General features: G+C 41.4%; 1 protein-coding gene across 2 annotated transcripts in view; it reads left to right on the forward strand.

Annotated features, from left to right (window-relative positions):
- TGFBR3 (transforming growth factor beta receptor 3) overlaps positions 1-24,285 on the forward strand; it is a 205,999-nt gene that overhangs the window by 154,787 nt on the left and 26,927 nt on the right. The window contains exons 6-14 of one of the 2 annotated variants that reach the window (XM_004026122.5): positions 1,671-1,839; positions 3,830-3,977; positions 9,475-9,664; positions 11,368-11,705; positions 12,134-12,286; positions 14,813-14,953; positions 15,127-15,285; positions 18,979-19,278; positions 22,741-22,861. In XM_004026122.5, coding sequence (XP_004026171.3) covers positions 1,671-1,839; positions 3,830-3,977; positions 9,475-9,664; positions 11,368-11,705; positions 12,134-12,286; positions 14,813-14,953; positions 15,127-15,285; positions 18,979-19,278; positions 22,741-22,861 — 1,719 coding nt within the window. The remainder of the gene's footprint in view (positions 1-1,670; positions 1,840-3,829; positions 3,978-9,474; positions 9,665-11,367; positions 11,706-12,133; positions 12,287-14,812; positions 14,954-15,126; positions 15,286-18,978; positions 19,279-22,740; positions 22,862-24,285) is intronic. The other variant, XM_004026123.5, reaches the window with a different exon arrangement.

A 24,285-nucleotide genomic window follows, 5' to 3' on the forward strand; every position in this document is an offset into this window, starting at 1 on the left:
AGACGCTCTTTCTTAATTAAATTTCAACCTTGCCGTTCCAATATCATTTTCCATCCTGTGATGTGGGGGAGGCATCCGCAGGGCTGCAGCTGCACGGTGTGCATACCTCATTTGCTCATCTGGCAAAACCCTCAGCAGATGTGGAGGGAGGCTGCTCTAGCGGCCTGAGTCAGTGGAGCCTTGAGCTTTTCTCTCTGAGGGGGAGGGGAATTAGAGGAGACTGCAGAGTGCAAACCCAATGCTCTCTTGCAACGAGCCCACAAGCAGAGGCTTTGGTCCCCTTTGTTCTGGGGTGGTGCTGGGGGTGCTGTGGTGGCCAGAGCCATGATGCCCCAGTGTGTGCTGCGGACCTCAGCACAAGGGAGATTGCACAAGTGGGGAGGGGGAGGGACAGTATCAACCCAGTCTTGGGACCCCCTGGTTGGATTCCTTACTCCAAAGTGAGACTTCCATGTGGATTTGAACCCTGGCATCCTTTCCTCAAAATGCAAAAGGCAGAAGTCTGTTTTATAGTAGTGCCAGGCCTCTGATTAATTATCCCTTCTGAAAAAAGCATGCTACACCTAGAACTTCCTTGACACTGGTCCCAGCTGTCACACTGCCAGCAGTTTCTTTCAAGTTCTGTTGAAACATTTAAGCCCGTGGATGGAAATCCCATCAGCCGCCGTGCTGTGTAAATGGCATGTGCCGTTGGGGGAGTGTCTTCAGATTCTGGTACTTGCATCACTTTCCTGGGTGGAGGTGGTGAGCAACTCTCAGCACAGTGAGATAATGTTTGCGAAAGCACTTTGTAAACTGTAAAGTGCCATATAAACTTGAGTTGTCTGTGTTCAGATTGTGAGAAAGAGTGAAAGTCTGCCTTCTTTATTTCCCCCAAATTCCTACCTTTCATCTTCAGAGTATAAAGTGCTGTGAGGAATACATATGAGGGAAAGATTAATTCTACATGGGGTGTCAGAGGATTAATTAGGTGGTTGCTTCTCCTGATAGTTGAAATAACAAATATCCAAGGAGGAGTGCATTTGGGGATAGAATGGATTGAATGTTAAATACGCTGACCATGAAATACATAAGTATTGGATTTTTAGATAGGAGATGCTTGGTAGACAGATGACAGTATAAGTCAACTGCTCAGAAAAGGAGTCATGATCTAGGTACAGGTTGAAACCATGGGAGTGATTGAGATCACCTAGAAAAAGAATGAGATAGGGGATTGAGGAAGGAGCTGAGAAGTTCTTAGCCTTGGTTTATATTGGAATCAACTACGAGCTTTTCAAAAAAGAAAGCTCCCTAGGGCCCCGCCTGGGTGTTCTGAATCAGATTCTCTGGGTTGGGGTCTATACAGATTCTGAGCAGAGGAAGAGCCAGTGGAAGAGATGTGAAAGGTCAGAGGAAACAGACGAGGACAGGAAGTATCACAGAGAACAAGCAAGGAGAAGATTTAGCCAAAAGAGGCCCCTAGCTGGGGGCTAGTCAATAGGCGGTCACTGGTGACCATAACAGGATGCATTTCAGGGCAGTGGTTGCAGAGTTCACAGACGAAGAACCATCCTTTGAGCTCGTGGTTCCCTGTGTCTGCCATTTGCTCAGTTTCACTGTCACCCTCCTTCCTTTGAATCTGGTTACCAAGTACCTCAGTGGTTTGACAGATTGTCCTGTGCCTCTTTCAGATCAAGTGTTCCCTCCAAAGTGCAACATAGGGAAGAATTTTCTCTCACTCAATTACCTTGCTGAGTACCTTCAACCCAAAGCAGCAGAAGGGTGTGTGATGTCCAGCCAGCCCCAGAATGAGGAAGTACACATCATCGAGCTAATCACCCCCAACTCTAACCCCTACAGGTAAGTGAGTCTAAGTGTGTGAGTGTGACAAGAGATGAAAGTAAAGATCTTCCTTGACTTGAGGCAGGGAGAGGTGTAGCCCGTCCTACACCCTCCCCTACGCAGAAGGGAAGGGAGCCATTGATGCTTCATGCAGGAGGGAAGGTAGCCATTGATGCTTCAGGTGTGCTTCATCAGATGTGTTTCACAGAAGCTTTGAAGAAGAGAGTAAAGGCACCAGTGGTATATTTTATATTCTGCATCTGTCCCTAGATCCCATATATTTCAGATGAATTCCTGAAGCCTGTTCCGAACTTCTGGGTGTTAATTACAGGACACAGTCACTCTTGCTCCATCTTTATCACCTCTGACTAAGGTTATCCCTGATGGGAAAATTACAAAATATGCCCTATTAATATAATTATCATCTTAGTAACCTTCTGTTTTTAATAAAGCTCTGTTTATGGTGTCCTTAGAGCGCTTAGGCACTCAGAGCTGTTTGCTTTAAATCTGTGTGTGCGTGTGTGTGTGTGTGTGTATGCGCATGCACGTGTATGGTGGAGTGGCTCTTCATGGTGCCATACCAAAGAGCCATTCGATAGAACTTGCCTCTCCCTTGTGTGCTTGGTGTGTGTGTGTGTGTGTGTGTGTGTGTGTGTGTGTGTGTATGCTGGAGTGGCCCTCCATGGTGACATACCAAAGAGCCATTCGATAGCGCTTGCCTCTCCCTTGTGTGCTTGGTGTGTGTGTGTGTGTGTGTGTGTGTGTGTGTATGTGTATGCTGGAGTGGCCCTTCATGGTGACATACCAAAAAGCCATTCAATAGAACTTGCCTCTCCCTTGTGCACTTGTTCTCCCTCTCAGCTTCCTACCCCTGGATTGGAAATTCGACCCTCCCTATCAAGAATAATTAGGGAATTAAAAAAAAGAAAAAGGAGAAAAAGTAGGTTCTTTTCCCACATTAGCCTGCATTTCACCCTCCTTCCTTTGCATCTGGACTAGTGACTTAAAAATTTAAATTTATATTGTAGAGGGATTTCGAGGTTAAAATTCTAATCAGGGTTTGACTTTAAAAGTGTGTAAGCTACAGATCAGTTTTGGTAAGATTCCACTCTGTCCACTTGAAGAATTTTGTAGAAAGTGAAAAGGGAATGGGAATAGGAGCAGTCTGGTGAATGTGCTTCGATGTCAGGCCTGAGGCTTCATTGGAGTATACCATGCATTTTATGCTTTACAAGTGTGTAAAGCTGAGATGGAAAGAAAGACTGTTCCCTTAAATTCAGAATGACAGGGATGTTATTGTTTAGTAAAAAATTCTCTTTTTTACGAATTCTTAGAAGTTTGGGTTGTGTTCATCAATTTTCCAGTAATCACTTGGTTGACCATCTGTTTTCTTTATTTTAATAACCTTATATCCAGAAGTTTGGGAAAGTAAATGCAGATACGATTCTGTAGCAATTGTTAATGACTTAAGCAAACCTTATATAAATCAAGAAATTCTTTAGCCTTTTGTCTCTTATTTTACTCTGAAGTTTCCTAATTTTTTTTTTTACCACCATGCTTCCCTTCTCCCCACACCCCGCCCCCAACTCACCAAACTGCCACCTACTTCAGTTTTGAAGGAATTTGAGCATATTAGCCAAATGGGAATCCTGTACATTGAAGGTGTTAAAGGTTGAAAAAGCAACAATACTGCTTCAAAAGTAAACTCTTCTGGTTCGTTCAAGTCCACTTCAAACAGTGGCTGCATTAAGTAACCACCTCTTTTCCATCAAAGAAGAGAAAAACTTTAGTGACTAATTATCAGCAAGCATATGTTTCTATTGTTATGTAAAACAATTTTGTTATGTGTGCAGTAACAATCTGTTTTGCACATGTCATTGGCCTGGGATCAACTCCAGCTTTTTAATCAACTGGCCAGACACTAGAAACATGAAGACTTGGAAGAGGGGAGATAGTTGCAACTTTCTGGCATGTAGGTCTTAACTTTGCCTTTGTTTTCCATTCACAGTGCTTTCCAGGTGGATATAACAATTGATATAAGACCTTCTCAAGAGGATCTTGAAGTGGTCAAAAATCTCATCCTGATCTTGAAGTGCAAAAAGTCTGTCAACTGGGTGATCAAATCTTTTGATGTTAAGGGAAGCCTGAAAATTATTGTAAGTTGGTGGACCATGTCTTTTGTTTTGTTTAGATAAATGACAACAATTTAAGCTGTACTTTATAAGTGTTATTTTTAAAGTTCCTGCCTCTTTGGACTCTCTAAGCTCTGTCAATTATTTTTCACTTTGCAAAATAGCATGCTCCTATAAAATAGGTGCGGTTGTTCAAACATGGCCTTGGATTAAGACAGACCCAGGTCTGAGTCCAGGTAATCCCACTGTGACCTTTGGCAAGTCCCCTAACCTCTCTGAACCCCAGCTCCCTCATTTGTGAAATTCCTGAAATACATTAGTATGCTTTCCACTAATAGTAAGTGTAAAGTAATGAACACAATTAAGCCTTCATATTGAGCATCCCACAAGGACCTCAGTGTCACAGTCCCGAATATCAGCTTTTATTTTGGAGTTAGGTACTTAGAGAAAGTATGGACTATTAGGCTGACCCCAGCTCACATCACTGACTTTTCTTTTTGAGTTAAATACGAAATATTGGCATGTCTTTTTGCTTGCTTCCAACTCCTAAGTGTGAAACACTGATAGAAGAATCACAGTAAGTGCGAAGTCAGTGAAATGATGCTGGACAAGTCTACTCCAGCTTGTTCCCAAGGCCCTCTATTTAATAGAGATGTACGCACAAGGCTTAGCCCATTGGCATGATGGGCAAACAGCAGCTGGTTTCCTCAAAAGTTGAATGTTGAAACTTGGTAAAGTAAATCTTATCTCAAATATGCTTAGGCAATAACTATTTGACTGAATTATATTGAAAGTTAAAGAAAAATCCTCCTCCCTATTTTTTAAGAAGATAGTTATCTCTTTAGTATCTCTTCTATGGGCTCAAATTTTTTTTTTTTTTTTTTTTTTTGGCCAATCTCTCTTTTAGTTCCTGCACTGAGTAAGCTGAAGTGGGTTTTATGTTTTCAGTATTTTGGGAGAGGGATGCCCTTGGTTTTGGTATTATTCATTCATTCATGGCACCTTCCATGTGATACCACAGTGAGCAAAGCCAACAGTTCCCTTGGCAACGTCATGTAAAAGCACTCACCAGAGGCAGCAGGCAAAACCACTAGCACACATATTTTAATTTTAAAGTAATTGTTTCTGGTTCCCGTGGGTTTTTTTTTTTTTTATAACTTTGCTAGGATCCCAGTGAGCCATCATATGTAATGGTGATACATTAATTTTGTTGTCAAGCCCAAAGCCTAGCCATGATCTGAAGTCAGAGATGTTTTGATTGCCTTCTCTGGCATGGCATGAGGGGTGCTGGTGACCTAGGCTGTCTGCTGCTTTTGCTGCCTGGCACACCGGCCAAATGTTTTTAATTTCAGAATAACAAAAACAGGAAAGGGAATCATGCTTTGAAAGGCAAAAACATACGGTACATTTTAATTCACTGCTGGAGTTCTTGTGTAAATATTCTTTCAGCCTTGACCCTTCGATGGCTCTTTCTCTCCCTGAGTATGTGTGCCTGGTCCATGGCAGTCCTGGAGTTCACTTTGAATGTCCCCATCTCTCATATGAATCAGAAAGGCTAGAAATAAGATTGCTCATCCCAGTGCAAGATCTGTTTATGTTCCTCTCCTTGGCTGTACTCTTGTTCCAGGCCAATTTTGGACAATGCATGACAACATTACTAAACAATTAGGTAATGTTTCATGATGTTCTTTTTTATTCTCCCAACCAGTTTATGCTTTGTGATTTTCTAATTCCCTGTTTCAGATGTGAATTCTGACCGTGCTGTGAGGGAAAGGTACCTGCTCCCACAAAAGTTTAAATTACTGTTTAGAAAGGGGGCAATGGTTTATAGAAACCTTGTTTCTAGTATTTCCTTTAGAGACAGCATAGTGAAATTGAAAGAATCTTGACTTTGTGCCAGACAGGGCTAGATTTAAATCCCATCTCCAATTACTACTCCTAGTAGATGTTGTGCAGTCTGACTGATGGACACCGAGTCTGTTTGGTCACCTGTGAAATGGTATGATGATAGTACTCACCTTGAGTTTGTGGTTCATTAGCTGAGTTCATTTGTTTGTTCATTTATTTGCCAAATACTTGTTAAGGGCCTATAGGATATTTCACCTAAAGCACTGGACACAGGGCCTGCACATGTAAGTTCTCAGCTACATGTGTTGCTTCTGTGAGTCTTAGGTTCTCCTTCTCTAACAGGAATGGTAATGCCTATCTCCTTATATTTTGGAAGAGAAATAAGATAATATATGCCTAGCAGAGTGCCTGCCATAAAAAGGGGGTTCATCTTCCTTCCATAAATAACTCTTTCAGAGTGTCTATAGGAACAATTAGGGCACTTCTCTAAACAAGGTGAAAAGAAAGAAAGATGTCTACTAAGGGAATTGTAAGGAGTCTGATGGTTTAATTTAAAGAAGAGCACCATTAAATATGGATGTCTTATGTATGTGTGTGTCGGGGGTGGGGCATGGGCAGAATGTGTCCTCCAGATGACAAAATGGTCAAAAGAGGTGCAAAGAGCCAGGCAGTGGGCAAGAATGGGAACATTGGAGGTGTCTACATTGCCTTGTCCAGCTCTGGCTCTTTTCTCAAGTCCTGTGTGGACCATGCATAATCACTTTTATGGTAGGAAGAACCTCTAAAACATAAAAAAATAGATGGAGGAAACTTGTTAGAGGTTTCCTCTTATTTCATGTGGCCTCAGGACTTCAGGGTTGGTGATGGGCAGCTTGTTCTTAGAGAATACATTTTTAAAAATCTCAGTGGGCATATGCACTACACTCTCTGGCCATTCCCTTCCTTAGTCCTCCCTCCCCTATACCATCAGTTCAGATGTAAATATGGGGGAGTGTGGAGGCACTTAGACTGAACTTATCTTTCATGAAGATATGGCTGGGAAAGATGGTGGTGGTTTTTGGAGACCTCCTTGTACACCTGCATTTGGAGTAGCTCCACTAAAGCTGGAAAAAGCCTAGGGATTTCCAGAAGTACAGTGTGAGAATTTGCTCAAAGCTGGGAACCAACTTGTCTGCCATTGTCCCAAGCCTTGCTGCTTTACAAATGTGTAGATAGATGTCGAGTCTTTTAAGTTCCCAGACATAATCAAAATGAGATGTATTGACAGCTCCTAGATTTAATGTGGAAAGGTGCAAACAGCTCATTCCACATTGGTGCAAAAGGACAGTTGGCGGTTATGATGATAGTGTTCTGGAAATACGATATTTTCTCAGCTGTACAACAACATGAAAGAGACTAGGGCAGATGAGGGCAAGCAGTGTTGTTTAGGCCAATTGTTGTGATTCCAGCCAATCAAAATGACATGTAGCTCTAAAAGGCTGGAAGAAGCTGTACCTAAGAAAGTAGTGTTGACTAAATGCATAAAAAGTTCTAAGAATAAATTGGATCTTTCATGATCTCATTTTAGCCTCTTTCCTTCCTTCCTTCCTCTTTGTTTCTTTCCTCCCTAGCCCTTCTTTACCCTGAGGAGTTTTTTTCTGAATTGGAGTAAGAGCTAAAATATTCTGAATCTATTAAACTGAGTTTACAAATGGCCGCAGAAGTTGGTTAAAGTTCTGTCTGGTTCCTTTGCATATAGAGTTTGTGACTGGTGAGTCTGGCAGTATTCCCACACATAAGCACTTTAGGTAATAGAAAAATATACTGAATGAGATCCTTTAAGATTTGAGTTGAAATATATGTGGCTTCAGCCAATATCCCACAACCACATAGGCCAAGAGAACTTAGACCCTGTGAATCTTTTAGGGTTTTACAGTGGGAAAGGATTAATATTTAGTCATGTTAGGGGCAAACAGAATGGGAAACAAATGAGGAATTTAGGAAAAATGCTGCATGCATGCAGGAGAAAATCACTGGGCATGGAAATTAAAGTGATTTTTATACAGCATGAAAATGGTGTAATCTGCATGCTGGAAGGGCTTTCCAGCCCTGTTGGTGCAGTTGTTGAAAATATGGTACCTTCCCTTTGGGGTCCCCTCTGCAGCATTTAGCTCTCTCACCCTCTGAGAAGAGCACTGCCACAGGAGTCAGCAATTGATGTATAAATTTACCTTCCATGTCCTTGTTGAATAACCTGGTTGAGTACAGTCCATTTATATCCTTTCCCAAAAATATTTCTATCATTTTAATTTTGTAATTGATTATCCAGTGAAAGCTAGTCTTTTTTTTTTTTTTTTTTAAGGCAGGGTCTCCCTCTGTCACCCAGGCTAGAGTGCAGTGGCATGACCATAGCTTACTGCAACCTCTAACTCACGGGCTCAGGTGATCCTCCCACCTCAGCCTCCTGAGTAGCTGGGACTGCAGGCAAATGCCACCATGCCTGGCTAATTTTAAAATTTTTGTAGAGATGGGATCTTCCTGTGTTACCCAAGCTCGTCTCAAACTCTTGGGCTCAAGCAGTCCTTCCGCCTCAGCCTCCCCAAATGCTAGTATTATAGGTGTGAACTATTGCACCCATCCCTGAAAGCTAATCTTAAGACCTACTTGTATTACTGGATAAAACAGTGATACTTAAGGGGAGAGTAACCTAAATTAATTAATTAGTATTTAGAATAGAAGATATAAGTATATTCAGTTAGTAGAATTGGCAAATGAATACAATTATAGAATTGCTAATTGATCATACATTTTGCATGAAATATAAACATTGATTGTTTTACCATGTGGAATTTAATAGTTTATATAGATGGGACAGTCTCCACACTGAAGTACAGTCTTGAGCATATAATATGGTTCAGTCAGTGAGGGACCACATATACGACAGTGGTCTTATCAGATTGTAATACCATATTTTTACTGTACCTTTTCTATGTTTAGATGCACAAATACTGACCATTGTGTTACTACTGCCTACAGTATTCAGTGCAGTAACATGCTGTGCAGGTTTGTAGCCTGGGAGCAATAGGCTGTACCATATAGCCTAGGTGTGTAGTAGGCTCTACCATGTAGGTTTGTGTAAGTGCACTCTATGATGTTCACACAAGGACAAAATCACCTAATGATGCATTTCTCAGGACATATCTCCATTGTTAAGTGGCTGTAAGTGATTGTGCTATCTTTCATTGAAATCTAGGGGAATAGGAAGTGGAAGCATGGGAATTTGAGGGCAATATAACATGTCTGTCTGTATACTTTATATGTCATTTTAAGTAATAAAAGGGAAAGTTTATTATACATATGTACTGTGTGTGTTAATAATTTAAACATTAGACTAACTGTACAGTTATAGACTAGGTATACTTAGTATGTAACTACTTACATGTCATTGGATGATTTTTTTTATCAGCATAGGCAATACAAATAGTATGATCAAGCAGCATGCGTAGATGTCTTTTAGTCGGCTATTAAAGGTTTTTCACATCATCGTTCTTAGCCCAAGGAAAATAGGGGTCAAAAGAATAAATAATTCCCTCATATACAATATAGAATCTACTTATTTAAGATATTTAATTTTTATTATCTAAAGTACTGTTTAATTTTAGACTCATGAGTGATTTTTTTGCTATATCTTCAGGCTCCTAACAGTATTGGCTTTGGAAAAGAGAGTGAAAGATCTATGACAATGACCAAATCAATAAGAGATGACATTCCTTCAACCCAAGGGAATCTGGTGAAGTGGGCTTTGGACAATGGCTATAGTCCAATAACTTCATACACAATGGCTCCTGTGGCTAATAGATTTCATCTTCGGCTTGAAAATAATGGTAAGTTAGAAGTTTTTTAAGTTATGTAAAAAATATCCCCCAAATGAAGCTTTTCCAGTGAGGAACTGTCATTTCAGCTTATATGTTGCTGTTTTTCTCTTGTACATTTTAATAATTTGACTACTTTTTATCAGAAGGCTTAAAATTACCTAGACAGAGATTTTGAGGAAACTGTAATACAGATTTTCAGTGACATAGAGTTGAATGCATATTCAGAGAACTTTGTTATAGGTTATCTTTAGTGTGATTACATTAGGTTCTTCTCTCCGAGACACCTAATGACCACTTATGGCTGAGAATACAGAAGAGTTAAGACTGCAGGAAAGAAGTTCATGATCAAAGACTGTATCTTTTAGGAAAATAGTCACGAGGACTCATACTTGAGTGTTCATACCCAGAGGATGGCAGGAGTTACTACCCCAGCTGAATGGGGTGGAAAGCAGAGGGTCAACAAATTCTTGAGGTTTTCTGGAGTCTTCTAGCTAGCATGACTTGAAACCCTAGTTTTCTGATCCCTAGACCTGTTCCTCAGCTCAATGTACCACCACTGAGTGAAATGCCAATAGAATAAAGATTAGGAGTACAGGTTCAAGCCCCAGCTCTACCATTTAGTCACTGTTTGGGGAGAAGTTGCTTCACCTCTGAGCCACAGATTTTTCTTCAGTAATAAGGGGAAAATAATAGGACTGACCTTACAGGGTTGTTGTGAAGGTTTTCGTGAAAGTACAAATTAAAAACCCTACAAAGCTATGACTTATTTTGGACCCTTACAGCTCTAGCGTCCTTTCCAAAGAATACTATTAAAGGAGAGATAATGTCCAACTATCATCTTCACTTCCAGCTTCCACTGAGATGGATTTGACCTCAAGTGTACATCAGTTGGCCTTAGATAGTAGATATAAAGAATACTGGGGAAATTATTATTTTTTTAGTTGTTAGAAATATGACAAAATATTGAGTATTGATTGTATGGAAATACATCTCTCCCTTTGAAGGAATAAATGTATCTATGCAGCTATTTCTTATCTTTCAAGGGAACACGTTCCAAAAGGCCAAGGTGCCCAGATACCAAAAAGAAGGTGGCGAAGTAATTTTAACATACCAATATTGTTTCAAGACATCCTTAGATAAATTATTCAAAAGACTCTCTTGATTCAAGGAAAGTATTTTCGTGGCATTTGAATGGAATAATATTGTATCATGTAACTTAAATCACAGATTTTTCTAGCTTGGACAGCCTTAGAAACTGTCTACTCCATTGGTTCTCAGTCTTAGGTGCACATTGCAGTTACACATGGGGAGACTAAAACATATTAATGATTGGGTACCACCCCAGAGAGTCTGAGTTTAAATTGTTTGGGGTACAACCTGGGCGTAGGAATATTTTTTAAAGCTCCCAAGTGATTTTCATGTGTAGCCAAAGTTAAGAACCACTGATCATTTCCAACCACTTAATTTAAAAAATTGGAAAAGCAAATTTGAGGCACAGAGAAGCAAGCCGCTTGCCCAAAGCCACTGAGCTAGTTAGAGAGAACACCAGGACTAGAATTCAGGCTTCTAGACTTCTAATGACCTTTATACACTGCTTATTAAAAGTCATTTTACACCTGCCCATTCTATGCTAATTCCTCCTGTTCTGCCTGTAATGATGTTGGTTGTGGCCTGGCATCAAACACTGATGATGTTTTGCCTTCTTTCACCAGCAGAGGAGATGGGAGATGAGGAAGTCCACACTATTCCTCCTGAGCTACGGATCCTGCTGGACCCTGGTGCCCTGCCTGCCCTGCAGAACCCGCCCATCCGGGGAGGGGAAGGCCAAAATGGAGGCCTTCCCTTTCCTTTCCCAGATATTTCCAGGAGAGTCTGGAATGAAGAGGGAGAAGATGGGCTCCCTCGGCCAAAGGACCCTGTCATTCCCAGCATACAACTGTTTCCTGGTCTCAGAGAGCCAGAAGAGGTGCAAGGGAGCGTGGATATTGCCCTGTCTGTCAAATGTGACAATGAGAAGATGGTCGTGGCTGTAGAAAAAGATTCTTTTCAGGTCGGTGCAGCTGATTACAGGAGGGAAGAGAGGCTACCTCCTTTCCCATCTGGCCCTAGTCTGCATCTGTAATTTCTCCCTATCTCTTTCATTTTTGAACTCCGGAGGCTTGATACTGTTTTCTCAGTTGGATGGGCCTACTTCCCCTTGGCTGTGATTCTCACCCGGTTCCTGTTGTTCTCAGTGACAGGGGGTGGGGGTTCCAGATCCTTGAGTGTCAATATTTTGCTATTGAATTTCCAAGGCCAACAGATACTACCCTTGGGCTGTTGAGAGGTGGGCAGCTGGGAAGAGATACTTGGGGAAGGGGCACGATGCAGGCCTCTCATCGCCTGTCCTTGGAAGACCAGGCAATTGTCAATTGTGTCAATTATACAACAGAACTGCCTGTGGGCCTCCAACAATGTCTTTGGTGGTTGTTGTTTTAGGCCAGTGGCTACTCGGGGATGGACGTCACCCTGTTGGATCCTACCTGCAAAGCCAAGATGAATGGCACACACTTTGTTTTGGAGTCTCCCCTGAATGGCTGCGGTACTCGGCCCCGGTGGTCAGCCCTTGATGGTGTGGTCTACTATAACTCCGTGAGTGTTTTCCAGAACAAAGCTTTGCCCTTTGCCAGAGCCTGGCTGTGTGCTCCCTTAAAATTAGTCTTAACATTTCTTTGAAGATGAAGAGGGTTTTCACCCCAGGCCTGAACAAAGCCAAGTGTCAGTTCTCAACAAAATGGACGTACTTTGACCCTGAGCTCTTTGGTTTTATTTGTTTTATTGGTGAGTCTTTGGGAATTGGAAGGCCTGTTTTCTCACCCCCCCGTTTCCGTCTCCTGATGACAAAGGCTGCACTGTCAAGGTGATTATGACTTCTCTCAGTGGCCAAGCTCAACTGGCCCTTATAAGGATAAAATTTAAGGCCCTGGGCTATATGAATGAGCAGCACCTCTGCACAGCCGGGTTAACCAGGTGTGTGGTCTCTCTGGCCTCATTTGAGTCTCGTCCAGAAGTAGGAGAACTTCTCCCTCCTTCATGAATAAAAACCCAAAAAGAGAATTTAAAACTCAAAAAGGACCTTTAAGAAATTATTAAGTCTCTCTCCACCTCTAAGAAAGACCATACATTGAAGAAACTCTCCTACTTTTGAAGTTACTTGGAGAAAGATTCCACAGATTTCCCCCAATGATAAACCGTTGCAATAGCTAACCTGCATTTTCCAGAAATCTTTCTTCTCAGTTGGTCAGAATCTTTTCAGATTAAACCCATTCTCTTGGGGACAGAGACTAGGCAGTGAATATTAAAAGAATTTAAAATGTGAAGTTCCAAAAGAACTTTAAAGTGCTGATTTTGCATTTTGGGTTTTACTTTTAATGGTAAAAATAAGGCTCAGAGATCCCTGTGTCCACCTTTGACACAGGGTGGGTTGGGGTGGGAGGGGGGGTGTCTTCTTAGTGCCATATCCAGCTTTGACATGGGGTGGCTGAGCTGTGGCTGCTAGTTCGACCCCATCCAGAGAAGAGAGGCTAGCAATCAGGTGCTCTGGTCAGCGTGGTTCCTGTGGGAAGTGACTCTCCCATGAACCCAAGCATATTGTTCCTCAGAGAATCTTAGATTGTTGGAGCCACAAATAACCCAAGATGAGCTTATTCAGCTTCTTCATTTCACAAGTGAGGAAACTGAACTCCAAGAAGTTAAAAAGACTTGCTTTTTTAAACTCCAGGGATGGGCTAATGGCAGAGCCAGGACGACTGAATCCAACTTCCTGACCTCTTGTCCACTAATCTTTCCTAGACACCAGGCTAGGCCCTGCTAATCTCCTTTTGTTACTCAAATAATTAATCTATTAACCTTTGACCTCCTGATAATTGCAGCATGAATTTTCTTTCAATTATCCAGTGTCTACAGATATAATGAATGTCATATATTACTGAAATACTTGATTATGGCATTTTAAAACTGGGGTCCAAGTTAACACCAAAAGTGGCTACAGTAATATGTCTGTTAAGAAAAAAAAAAAAAAAAAGTCAGTTGCTTCAGGAGAGAAAGGCATGTAATGATCCCTTAAAGTTCCTTTTTATCTCACATATTTTTCTTTTCTTTATTATGATCTTTGAGTTTAGCAATATCCTAGATGCTTCCTTTAATTGGCGTCAGTACTTTCTTTGGAGGACCTGGTACAGAGAGAAAGGCAGTTTTTTTTTTTTTAATTTTCTTCCCATCCTACTCCCTTTGGAGACTTTTAGCTGTTCTCACCAATTGTAATTGTTTGTAGTAATTTTCAGACTTACTATATATTTCTATTTTGCCTCATGTTCAGAATCCAAGCATGTGAAGCAAAAGAAATTAGGATTTCATTTATGGAGTCACGACCCTTGGGTGAATTTTCTCATCCTATTTAGAAATAATCCAGGAATCATAATTTCAACCTATGTCAAGATAGATTCCAGGAATATATCTGCAGGTGGATAGCGAAAAAGGCAGAAAAAAAAGATTCCTGGAATAAAACATATTCTTTTCCACATCCATACACCATAGAGAAAGATTTCTTAGGGAAGAAGTGAGCAAAAGTTAGAGGGGTACAAAAGCAGCAATGAAGAGATGTGCTCCATAGTAAACATTAGGTCCTTCGCTGCTGACTCCAACCAAACTTTCTACAACTCTTAAAGGATATATATAACGAAAGCTTCTTGTATTCGCCAACTGCTAGTACTTCTTAGAGTTTATAATATAAAGACTCTTAAGGGGAAGCCCCTTCTCACGGTATAGGCAAGTCTCTTGACAACTCCATTCAACTCCATTCTAGTATCTAGTGTTTTCCCACCATTTGAAATCATTTGTAATTATTCAATATGGTTACAACATAAATGTTTATTTTTCACAAGAGAAGATACAAATATTAGTTTAGCTTTTAACTTGAACCTGCATTGGGTTTCTCCTTATTCTTCATCACTTTGAAGATAAAATTCGAAAAAGCCTGGATGTTATTTTATTATTTTGTCTTAAAGTCAGATTTTCAATTTGCATCAGAATGATTACATGAGTGTTTGTGTGAGGCAGAACCAAACGCACATGGTTTGGTGTTTTTATAACATTGGCTGTGCTTTCTTTGCCTTTTAGATTGTGATACAGGTTCCAGCTCTTGGGGACAGTAGTGGTTGGCCAGATGGTTATGAAGACCTGGAGTCAGGTGATAATGGATTTCCGGGAGATATGGATGAAGGAGATGCTTCCCTGTTCACCCGACCTGAAATCGTGGTGGTATGTGTTTGTTATCAGTAGGGGGTTTGTGGAAAATGCTGTCTATTTTGTTGGCTTTAGTTAGGGACTATCTGAAAATAAAATCAGATGTTAAAAGCCAAAGCTCATGAAGCTACAGGGCCTTCATCCTTCATATGACTGTCATTAATCTTCCTGTGGGTTGTTTTTTCCAGTTTAATTGCAGCCTTCAGCAGGTGAGGAACCCCAGCAGCTTCCAGGAACAGCCCCACGGAAACATCACCTTCAACATGGAGCTATACAACACTGACCTCTTTTTGGTGCCCTCCCAGGGGGTCTTCTCTGTGCCAGAGAATGGACACGTTTATGTTGAGGTGAGACCTGAAAGTTAGCCTTGACCTTTTAGGTTAGTGCTGGGCTATAGTTCCTTAGACATCAGCTAAAATACCCTGTACGGACCTCTTCCTGTCCTACCTCACAGACCTTCACCAGGTCCGATGAGGGATTGGCTCAGAGAACGCTTCCAGACTGACTTCTGACCAAAGCAGGAAATTTCAAGATTTAATACATTATGCTAAGTGAAGACAGTATTTTGTAGATGAATGTTAAAAAAAAAAAAAAAAATTGGCAAGTGTGAGTTCTACTGGTAAAGCCCCGTCCTTTGCTTTTGGAACAGTAGTTCAGTAGTTGCAGTGTTAGAGTTAACCATGGAATATTTCAAAACCACCTCATATGTTATCTTTTATTTCTTTTTTTTCCCTGCACAGTCCCCTTAGCCCCCAGCAGGGCAGCCAAATCCCTGTGGGTCCGTGCCGCCACTGAAACTGACTTGTTATCTTTTAAATTGCACTCACTTTTAAGTGAAATGCTATGTGCTATTATAACTCATGACATTTTTTTTCTAGATCATGATCTGAGTATCCGTATAAACTTATTAAAACTATTTCCTATATATAATGTTAATAATCATGTGCAACCTACATCTGGAATCTGGAGTGACTACAAAATATTAGGCAGTGGCGGTAATAATGAAATAACAACATCTAACATTTGCTGCAGATTTATTATGTGCCAAACATAGTTGTAAGTATTGCAGCAGTTGGTTAACTCTTTAGAGCCATCCTATAAGGGAGGCTAATAATATCTTCATTTTATGGATGAGAAAATTGAGGCACAAATTTGTCTGAGGCCACACAGCTGGTACTAGTGGAGTTCAGATTCAGTGCTCATAGGCCGTGTGACTCCAGAGCTCTGACTGATCTTCGCTGGATACGACTATCACTTACCTCCAAAGTGCCATTTGAAAGGGGAGAAAACATAACGTCTTATCAATGCAAACATCCAGGTTCAGAGAGTGGATTCTAGAAAAGATAAATGTCCTTATGGCACCAGGATGTCCGCTGTTTCTTGTGCCCTGGGTACAACCTTTCATGTTTCAACCTTAGTGTTTCAAGTGGGCATATCATCTGTTGGTCTTATGGGAAGGTCCTCATCTAATGAGTTGGTTTTGGTGCTCAGCTGCAAGCTCAGCTTCATAGTGGGAAGGGTGAGAAGCTTAAAGGGTCAAAGTGGGTACTTCCATATGTTAAAAGTGACTTTGGTGCACGTGTTTCTGTTTTGGAAAGACAAATAACTCTCACATTCGCACTGACTCTGGGACAGAGCCCGCTGGCACTAGATGTTGTTTTCCTTGATTATATGGATTCTGCCCCTCCCCCATTCTGAGAGTTCTCTTTCTTTGAGCACACCTTCTTTCTCCATTGGGGAGAATATACTGCCTTCTACATGCTTTTCCTAAGCCAAGACGGCTGTTTTTCTCTTGCTTTTCTGGCTGTACAGTTCACATGGGCAGTTGGTCAACAGCTCCCTATTGCGCTGTGGATTTCAGGGGTGCTGCATAATTGCAGATTGTTCTTTTCCAAATCTATGCCTGGCTTTGCTGATTTATGCTAATCAGTGGTCAATCTTCCTCCTGTACCTTACCCTGGATATTTTGGGTTTTTTCCCCCATCCTTCAAATGCTGGCTTACTTGAAATGTGTTATTGGTAGTTTTTTTTTTCCATTCTTGTTTTCCCATTTATACCTTTTCATATATCACCTATATTTCTCATAGTTTATCCTCTATTCCCTCTACACCATACAGTCCCTTTCATAATCCAAGTTAACAGTGTTACCACCTGTTCATTGGTCATCTCCAGGTGACTGTTGGTCACATAATGGCAGTTTTCTTTTGGTTCATTTGTCTTGGGGAATTTACAAACCCAGTTGTTAATAACCCAAAATTTTAAATCTAGAATACTACTACTACTAATAGGTAGCATTTATTGACACTCTGGGAACTGTGTTGTTTGCATGTAACTTTTACTTTGCTAGTTTTCACAATTACGATATCTTGTGGGTATTCATGTTCTCATTCTGTAGGTGAGTAAACTGAGTCTCGGTGCCCAGCACGTGAGCAGGAGAGCATGTAATTTTTATGAGCTCGTCTCACTGCAAAGCCCGTAGTCCTTCTCCTACTCACTTCTGGTCTAAAAGTAAAATCTTTTTTAGTAAAAGATTTGCTGATAATTTATATATATAAACTATATATACATAAAATATATTAAAAAATAATATATATTTTTTCCCTCTGCTACAAAGGTACCCCTTTTTGGGATACCTTAGACATTCTGCCACTACATACTTTCTTTTGAGATTAGAGAAGACATTTGCAGTCCCTCTGTTACACATTTTGGCATGTGGTTTCTGAGTTCATGTTAAACGGCAGTTTTTAGTAATAGCACATATGTAATTTGCCACCTTTCCAAGATAGAATATCTTGTTTTTCAGAAGTATTGCAAAAATACCGAAGTGTTAGTATTTACAGAATGTCACCACAGTGACATTATCAGAATCCTCTTCATTAGCATCTTCACTGTTGAGTGTCCTGCAGTTAACCACCACGTAGGAATCTTTCACAACAGTGCTGCGGATTCAAAGCCCCACGTGATGTCAGGGGTTTCCCCTGGGTATCTCAGCGTGGAAAGTCTGTTTCTATCTCCATGTCTTTTGAAATGATTCTGCGGCTGTTGGTCTATGGGTAAGGACTAGCTGTTTCTACAAGTGTTTAAGTTTATTTTGATCCTAAATTTAGTCAAAGAATGAGGCATAGCAGGGAGGGGCAGTTCATGCAGTGATCCACGTGTCACCAAATGGAGAATCTCCTCTGGTCTGGGGATTTTAGCTAAGTTCAGGATAGTTGAGGTTTGAATTCTGTTTACACTTGGCTAAACATTACTTCCTGTTTCTAAGGAAAAGAACCTTAACAAAATTTGGACGTAGCCCATACAAATGTTTTCAAAGGGGGAAGTATAAATGAGTCGGAAACGTTTCCAGATTAGATTTCCCCTAAACTACCCCTGGGCTTATGGAGTGAAGGGGGAGTACTTGGCAAGGCTGATTTGGATCTGTGAGCAGCTGGGACACTTTACCAGGCCCATGATGGCCTCCAGGTTGCACCGTCACTGACACCCAGTGCCGGAGCCAGCTCTGCCTTCTCGCCGATGAAGCAGGACTCTCATCAGGCTTACTCTGACTTTTTGCAATTTAGAAGCTCAGTCTTCCTGCCTAGGTTAAATAGATTTTGCCACTGAACTCTATTTTTTGGTCAATCTTTAAAAAGAGCTTAGCTTAAAAGTGTTGTACTATTAAAACATTAGGGACTTTGCCTATTGGTGTTTTATTTACTTTGGAAAATCCACTTTAAATGCAAAATATGTTTTTATTTTTAGCTCTTAGAGGACTCACTGGGAGGTGGAAGAGACTTACTCATCTTGTATTTGAATCTAATGGACTAATATTTGAAAGAAATAATTCACTGTCATCATCTATATCAAATTAAAGTGGAAAATATCTTTTTCTTTCAACGTGTGTGTGTTACTTTTGTAATTAGAAAGAAGGCTATAACTATGTTATGAAGATAAAGCAGCGTGTCATCTGAAGGGCTGTCTTGGCATATGGTCTTTGTGCCTAAAGTGAAAGTGAGATGCTAACTGATTTCCTAATTCGTCTTTCTGTTCTTTCATAGGTATCTGTTACTAAGGCTGAACAAGAACTGGGATTTGCCATCCAAACATGCTTTATCTCTCCATATTCGAACCCTGATAGGATGTCTCATTACACCATTATTGAGAATATTTGTCCTAAAGATGAATCTGTGAAATTCTACAGTCCCAAGAGAGTGCACTTTCCTATCCCGCAAGCTGACATGGATAAGAAGCGATTCAGCTTTGTCTTCAAGCCCGTCTTCAACACCTCACTGCTCTTTCTACAGTGTGAGCTGACGCTGTGTACGAAGATGGAGAAGCACCCCCAGAAGTTGCCTAAGGTTTGTGGGCCTTCGTCCATTCGGATGGTTATTTTGGCATTTTTAGGTGAGGCAGAAAAGTTTAATCCCAAGGTCTTGCAGGTTGAGGTTTTTTGTTTTGGAACTGCCCAACTGAAATATTAAAGTCACTATTAGCAGGGAACTGTGAGTTTTATGGAGTCTTAGATAATAAATCCTGACAGCATGATTTTCTTTTTTCCATGCGTGCTACTTAGTAGTACCTTACGAGTGATAAATCAAGACGCTTTTCCATGGAGGGAGATTTCTGGCTTTATCTTTGCTTTTCAGATAGTTTGCAGTGCCAAAAATACAGCAAGCCGAAAGGACAAGTTCATTGTGAGAATTAATTTTTCCAGGTCCTGCTGGGACTGGCATTGTCATTGTTTTTTAACCTTTTCTGTGTGAATTATAAGGTTGACTTGTCTCAGGGAGACTTCTAGGGGAAACTAACAAATATTTTAGCTTTTCTCAGTTTCATATCAGTTCATCATATTTGCCTCCTGTCACTCTCCAGATTGAACGTTCTGTTGCAATAACAAAAAGCAGAACCATTTGACCTTGGTGGAATGCATTTGATAGGGGAGATCTGCAGGGTTAACTATGATACCCACTAGGTTGGTCTTGTATATGAAAGGTATCTTCTGCCATAGTTTTGTTTCTGTGATCTGCCATAATTATGTATAATTTCATATGTGCATTTATTCTGTGGCTATCTCACACAGAGTAAACTGATTTCCAATCCTTTCGCAGTCATATATCAATGTCTAAAAGGCTAAGAATCAAGCAGTATTATTAATAATGTATGTATGGAATTTTCTCATTTAACTCACAGATTTTAAGTCTTAGGTATGGAGGTAGGAGGAAAAACCACCATTTCCAAATAGATTACAATTGATCTGAATTCCTTGCATCATTATAGTCCCCTAGGCATCCTTTTCTCTGATAACACCCAAGAGAATTTTGTTTGCATACGAAAATAGAGCAGATATGATCATAATCATTGGGGAGCACATATACAGTGATTTAGACTATATTCCTAGGTTTGCTTTTGCGGCGGTGATGCCTTAGCCTTGTGGGCATTCACCATCAGGGTTGGGGCTTAGTGGACAGTGGTAGAGAGCCATGAGGAGCTTCATGTGTGGCTGTGGGACCAGCTGCTTCCTGTGGGCAGAAGGGTAACGTTTAAGGGTTAGAGGTCTTGGAGGGGAGGCCTGGCAGTTACCAGGGATCTTTGCTGTGGCTTTGGCTGTTACTTCTCTCTGACCTGGCCTGGAACAGCCCAGCTTCATGTGTGTTAATCTGGGAAAATTAATCGTAAAGAGAGTTCTAAGCCTCAGGGGATGACATGATGGGATATAACCCTAAACCTCAAGTCGCCCTTTACCCCCAATGTAAGATAACATGGAAAGAGCCTGGGACTGAGAAGGAAGCTCTGCTGCCACCAATGGGACTTTAAGCCAGTCTCTGGACCCCTTAGAGCCTGTATTTCCTCATAAACTGTTATAATCATACCTGGCTTCCCTCCTGGGTAGAGGAGCAAATAGGACAGTATGTACAATGACAGCCCTTTATCTGGCAGAGGCTTGGATGAGCTGTTACCACTGTCTTCCTGTTTGCTGCTTATAGGTAATATTTTCACATTTCTATTATTTTCTGAGTGCTTTCTGTGACAATAGAGAGCGCCAAAGAATCTTCTAGGAAGAGGTCTTAGAGATTGTTGAGACCAACCCTGCCCTTTGCTGATGAAACCGAGACCCGGAGGGCAGAGTGTCTTGCCCAGGGTCACACTCCACTGAGTTAAATGCGGAATCATAGACTCTTGCTTAACTGAAGAGCTCAATAGGAAAGTAACAGTAAACTAAAACAGGAAAGCAAAATGCAAATCTTTTCAGTCATCATGCCTCTCCACAGAAAATTTGTTGTTTTTCTTTACAAGAGGGCTCTTGTTAAAGGCTTTTCTCTTTTTGAGGGGATAAGAGTAGGGCAGTGAGGGTTGTCTTATAAGAAGTGTCTGACTGGCATGTTGCTCAGAGCAGCAATGACAGCAAGGCCTAAAGTCTTTGCTCTTTTGTGTTTGGAAAAGATGGAACTCGATTAACTTTTTGGGATGCCTGCTATAGACTTAAAATGATGGCTGTATTAATATGTCTTCTTACCATAGAAGCTGTCATTTGCTTTAGAGTTATACCTATTAGGCTGGGCGTGGGCTCATGCCTGTCAGCCTAGCGCTTTGGGAGGCTGAGGTTGGCAGCTTGCTGGGAGTTCGAGACCAGCCTGGTCAGCATAGTGAGACCCCTGTCACTACTATATATATATATTAGCTGGGTGTAGTGGTGCACACCTGTAGTCCCAGCTACTGGGGAGGCTGAGGCAGGAGTATGACTTGAGCCCATGAGGCCAAGGCTGCAGTGAGCCATGATTGTACCACTGTACTCCAGCCTGGGTAACACAGCAAGACCCTGTCTCAAGAAAAATAAAAAAGAACTATACCTATTGATAAGTATAGACAAGAAAACAAAGTTATTTTAAAGAAAAAGTGCGGAGTGTGATCATATTTTTTCAAAACAGATGTAGTGGGCCTGAGCATGCTCATTAATAGGCTTGAAGCGGCTGATCTCATGGCCTCCACAACCTGGGCACAGCCCCCAGGATCTGCATTTTGAAACATTAAAAGCAGATGACCCTGGAAAGTTTAGTTTTACATGAGCCTATACCAGGATTAAAAATGAAACAAACTCAACAACATGATTATCTTTTTGGACAAAAATGTAAAATCTATCACCTTCATAATGCAATATAGACAGTCCCCATACAACCATTCTGTTTTTCAATCTAAGTATTCAATAAATTATGTGAGCTGTTCAACACTTTGTTATGAAATAAGCTTTGTGTTACATGATTTGTCCAGCTGTAGGTTAACGTAAGTATTCTGAGCATGTTTAAAGTAATCTGGACTAAGCTGTGTTGTTCGGTACTTTAGGTGTATTAAACACGTTTTCAACTTAGTGATATTTTCAGTTTACAGTGGGTTTGTCAGGATGTAACCTCATCATAAGTTGAGGAGCATCTTTATGGGAAATTTCCCACAATCACCAATCACAAACGTGAACCGTGTATATGAAGCCCAGCTTGGTGAGGACCAAAACTAGGCATATAGTTTTTCTGTTTTTCAAACTAACACTAAAATGTTTAGTTTTGTGAGAAGAAGGGGAGGGGGAGGACAGTATTGAGAAGCTATCCAGTGATATTTGCATCTTCAGGTACAACCAAAAATCCACTGGGCCTGCTGTCATATCTCCCAGGTTATTTGGTGTTCTCTGAAAAACACCCACCTTCTTGCTTTTCTGTAGTGAACAGCTGTGTGCTGTCTGATAAAAGGCCACAGGACAGCTGTGCAGGTAGAGCTGGTGAAGGCACTTTTGGGTGGCCCCTGATTCTGTGCTTTGTTCTGCCTGTCTGCAGTGTGTGCCTCCTGACGAAGCCTGCACCTCGCTGGACGCCTCGATAATCTGGGCCATGATGCAGAATAAGAAGACGTTCACCAAGCCCCTTGCTGTGATCCACCATGAAGCAGAATCTAAAGGTTTGCTTTGGGAGGCACGATCAGAGCATGGGGCCTGAGCTCTGCTTGTTAAGAAGACCCAATATTGTAAATCAAAGTCCAGCTTTATTCACAAGATAACTAAAGGGCCAGTTAGTTACTTTAGAAGACCATTTTTTGCCCCAAGAGTCTTTTCTTTAGCTGGTTCTCTTACAGCCATTATGGCTTAGTTGTAAGTAATCTATTTGAAAATGATTTCCTCTGTAAAAAGAATCAGGTCTAGGTTGTTCCTGTCATAAGGTCAGTCTCCCTTGCATTCAAATATGCTTCCTTGAGTATGCAAAAAAGGGTTCTAGTTAGTCCCTTGTCCCGGGAATTGCACACAATCCACAGTTCATCTTTCTGTGATCTACTACTAAAGGTTATGCTGGCTATAACCTATTATATTGCTTTATCAAAATTGCAGATGCCTTTGAGAATATGTGAACATTATTCATCTTAGGTGTAACAGATGAGAACCACTGCCCAAATGCATCTTAAAATTCAGTTTTCAGAATTTTACACAATCACATTTGTTGCTTGGAGCCAAGCATGCCTCTTTCTCCACAAGCAGGAACATTTAGCAAGCTGTATTTTCTGTGAGAAAAGGAAGGCTGTGCCCTAAGGGGTGTGGCATCAGTACCTGAGAGGACAGGCAGGGCAGAGCCAGATGTGGCATGGGTCTGGCCAGCCAGAGCAGTAGAGAGGCAGAACTGGGCCCTAACAAATGTTAGGAGTGGATATGAGGCCCTGTGGGCGGTGAGAAGAGCATCTGACAAGGACCCGCATCACAGCTCCAAGGGTTATAAACAAGCAAGGACACACCAGGCAGCTGTCAGCATCTGAGGGGTGGAACCAAATGTCACATGGGATATCTAGGCAATTACAGTTGTCACCATCTAGAAACATTGATATCTAAGGGTGTCAAACTGAGAGAAGGCTGGGAGAGTGAAAGTGGATTCCAAGCGGGGTTAGATATTTCAGGATTAGAGCTACAGGCTGCCTCTCGCCACTCTGAGGGGCACAGAGGAGCCTGGGCACCAAGGGCCTTGACAAAAGCCAGCACACTGTCTGGCTCCAGTTTCAGGGCATTAGCTGGAAGGCCTGCTGGGTGGTGCTGACACCAGATCTAGGGTTTGGGGTGGCCCTGGGATGGCATTCCTGATCTAAGCATGTTGGATTGGGATTTGGCAAGACTAGGCAGCAGGGGTGACCCCTGGACAGTGGGCAGAACCTACCAGAACAGAGGCATGCAGGTACTGTCTAGTGTCTTATTGGTTGACTAACCTCTGTGAAAACAGCTGTGCCATTCCAATTGTGTATCTGGTGGTGGCATCTGCCCCCTTCCTATGAATGAATGTGCTCCCTCAAAATGGCAGAAGAGTATAGGTGGCAGGCACACTGGATTGGAGCTGGGAGCCTAAGGC

Source organism: Gorilla gorilla, chromosome 1 (assembly GCF_029281585.2).
Source record: "Gorilla gorilla gorilla isolate KB3781 chromosome 1, NHGRI_mGorGor1-v2.1_pri, whole genome shotgun sequence".
Lineage (NCBI taxonomy): Eukaryota > Metazoa > Chordata > Mammalia > Primates > Hominidae > Gorilla > Gorilla gorilla.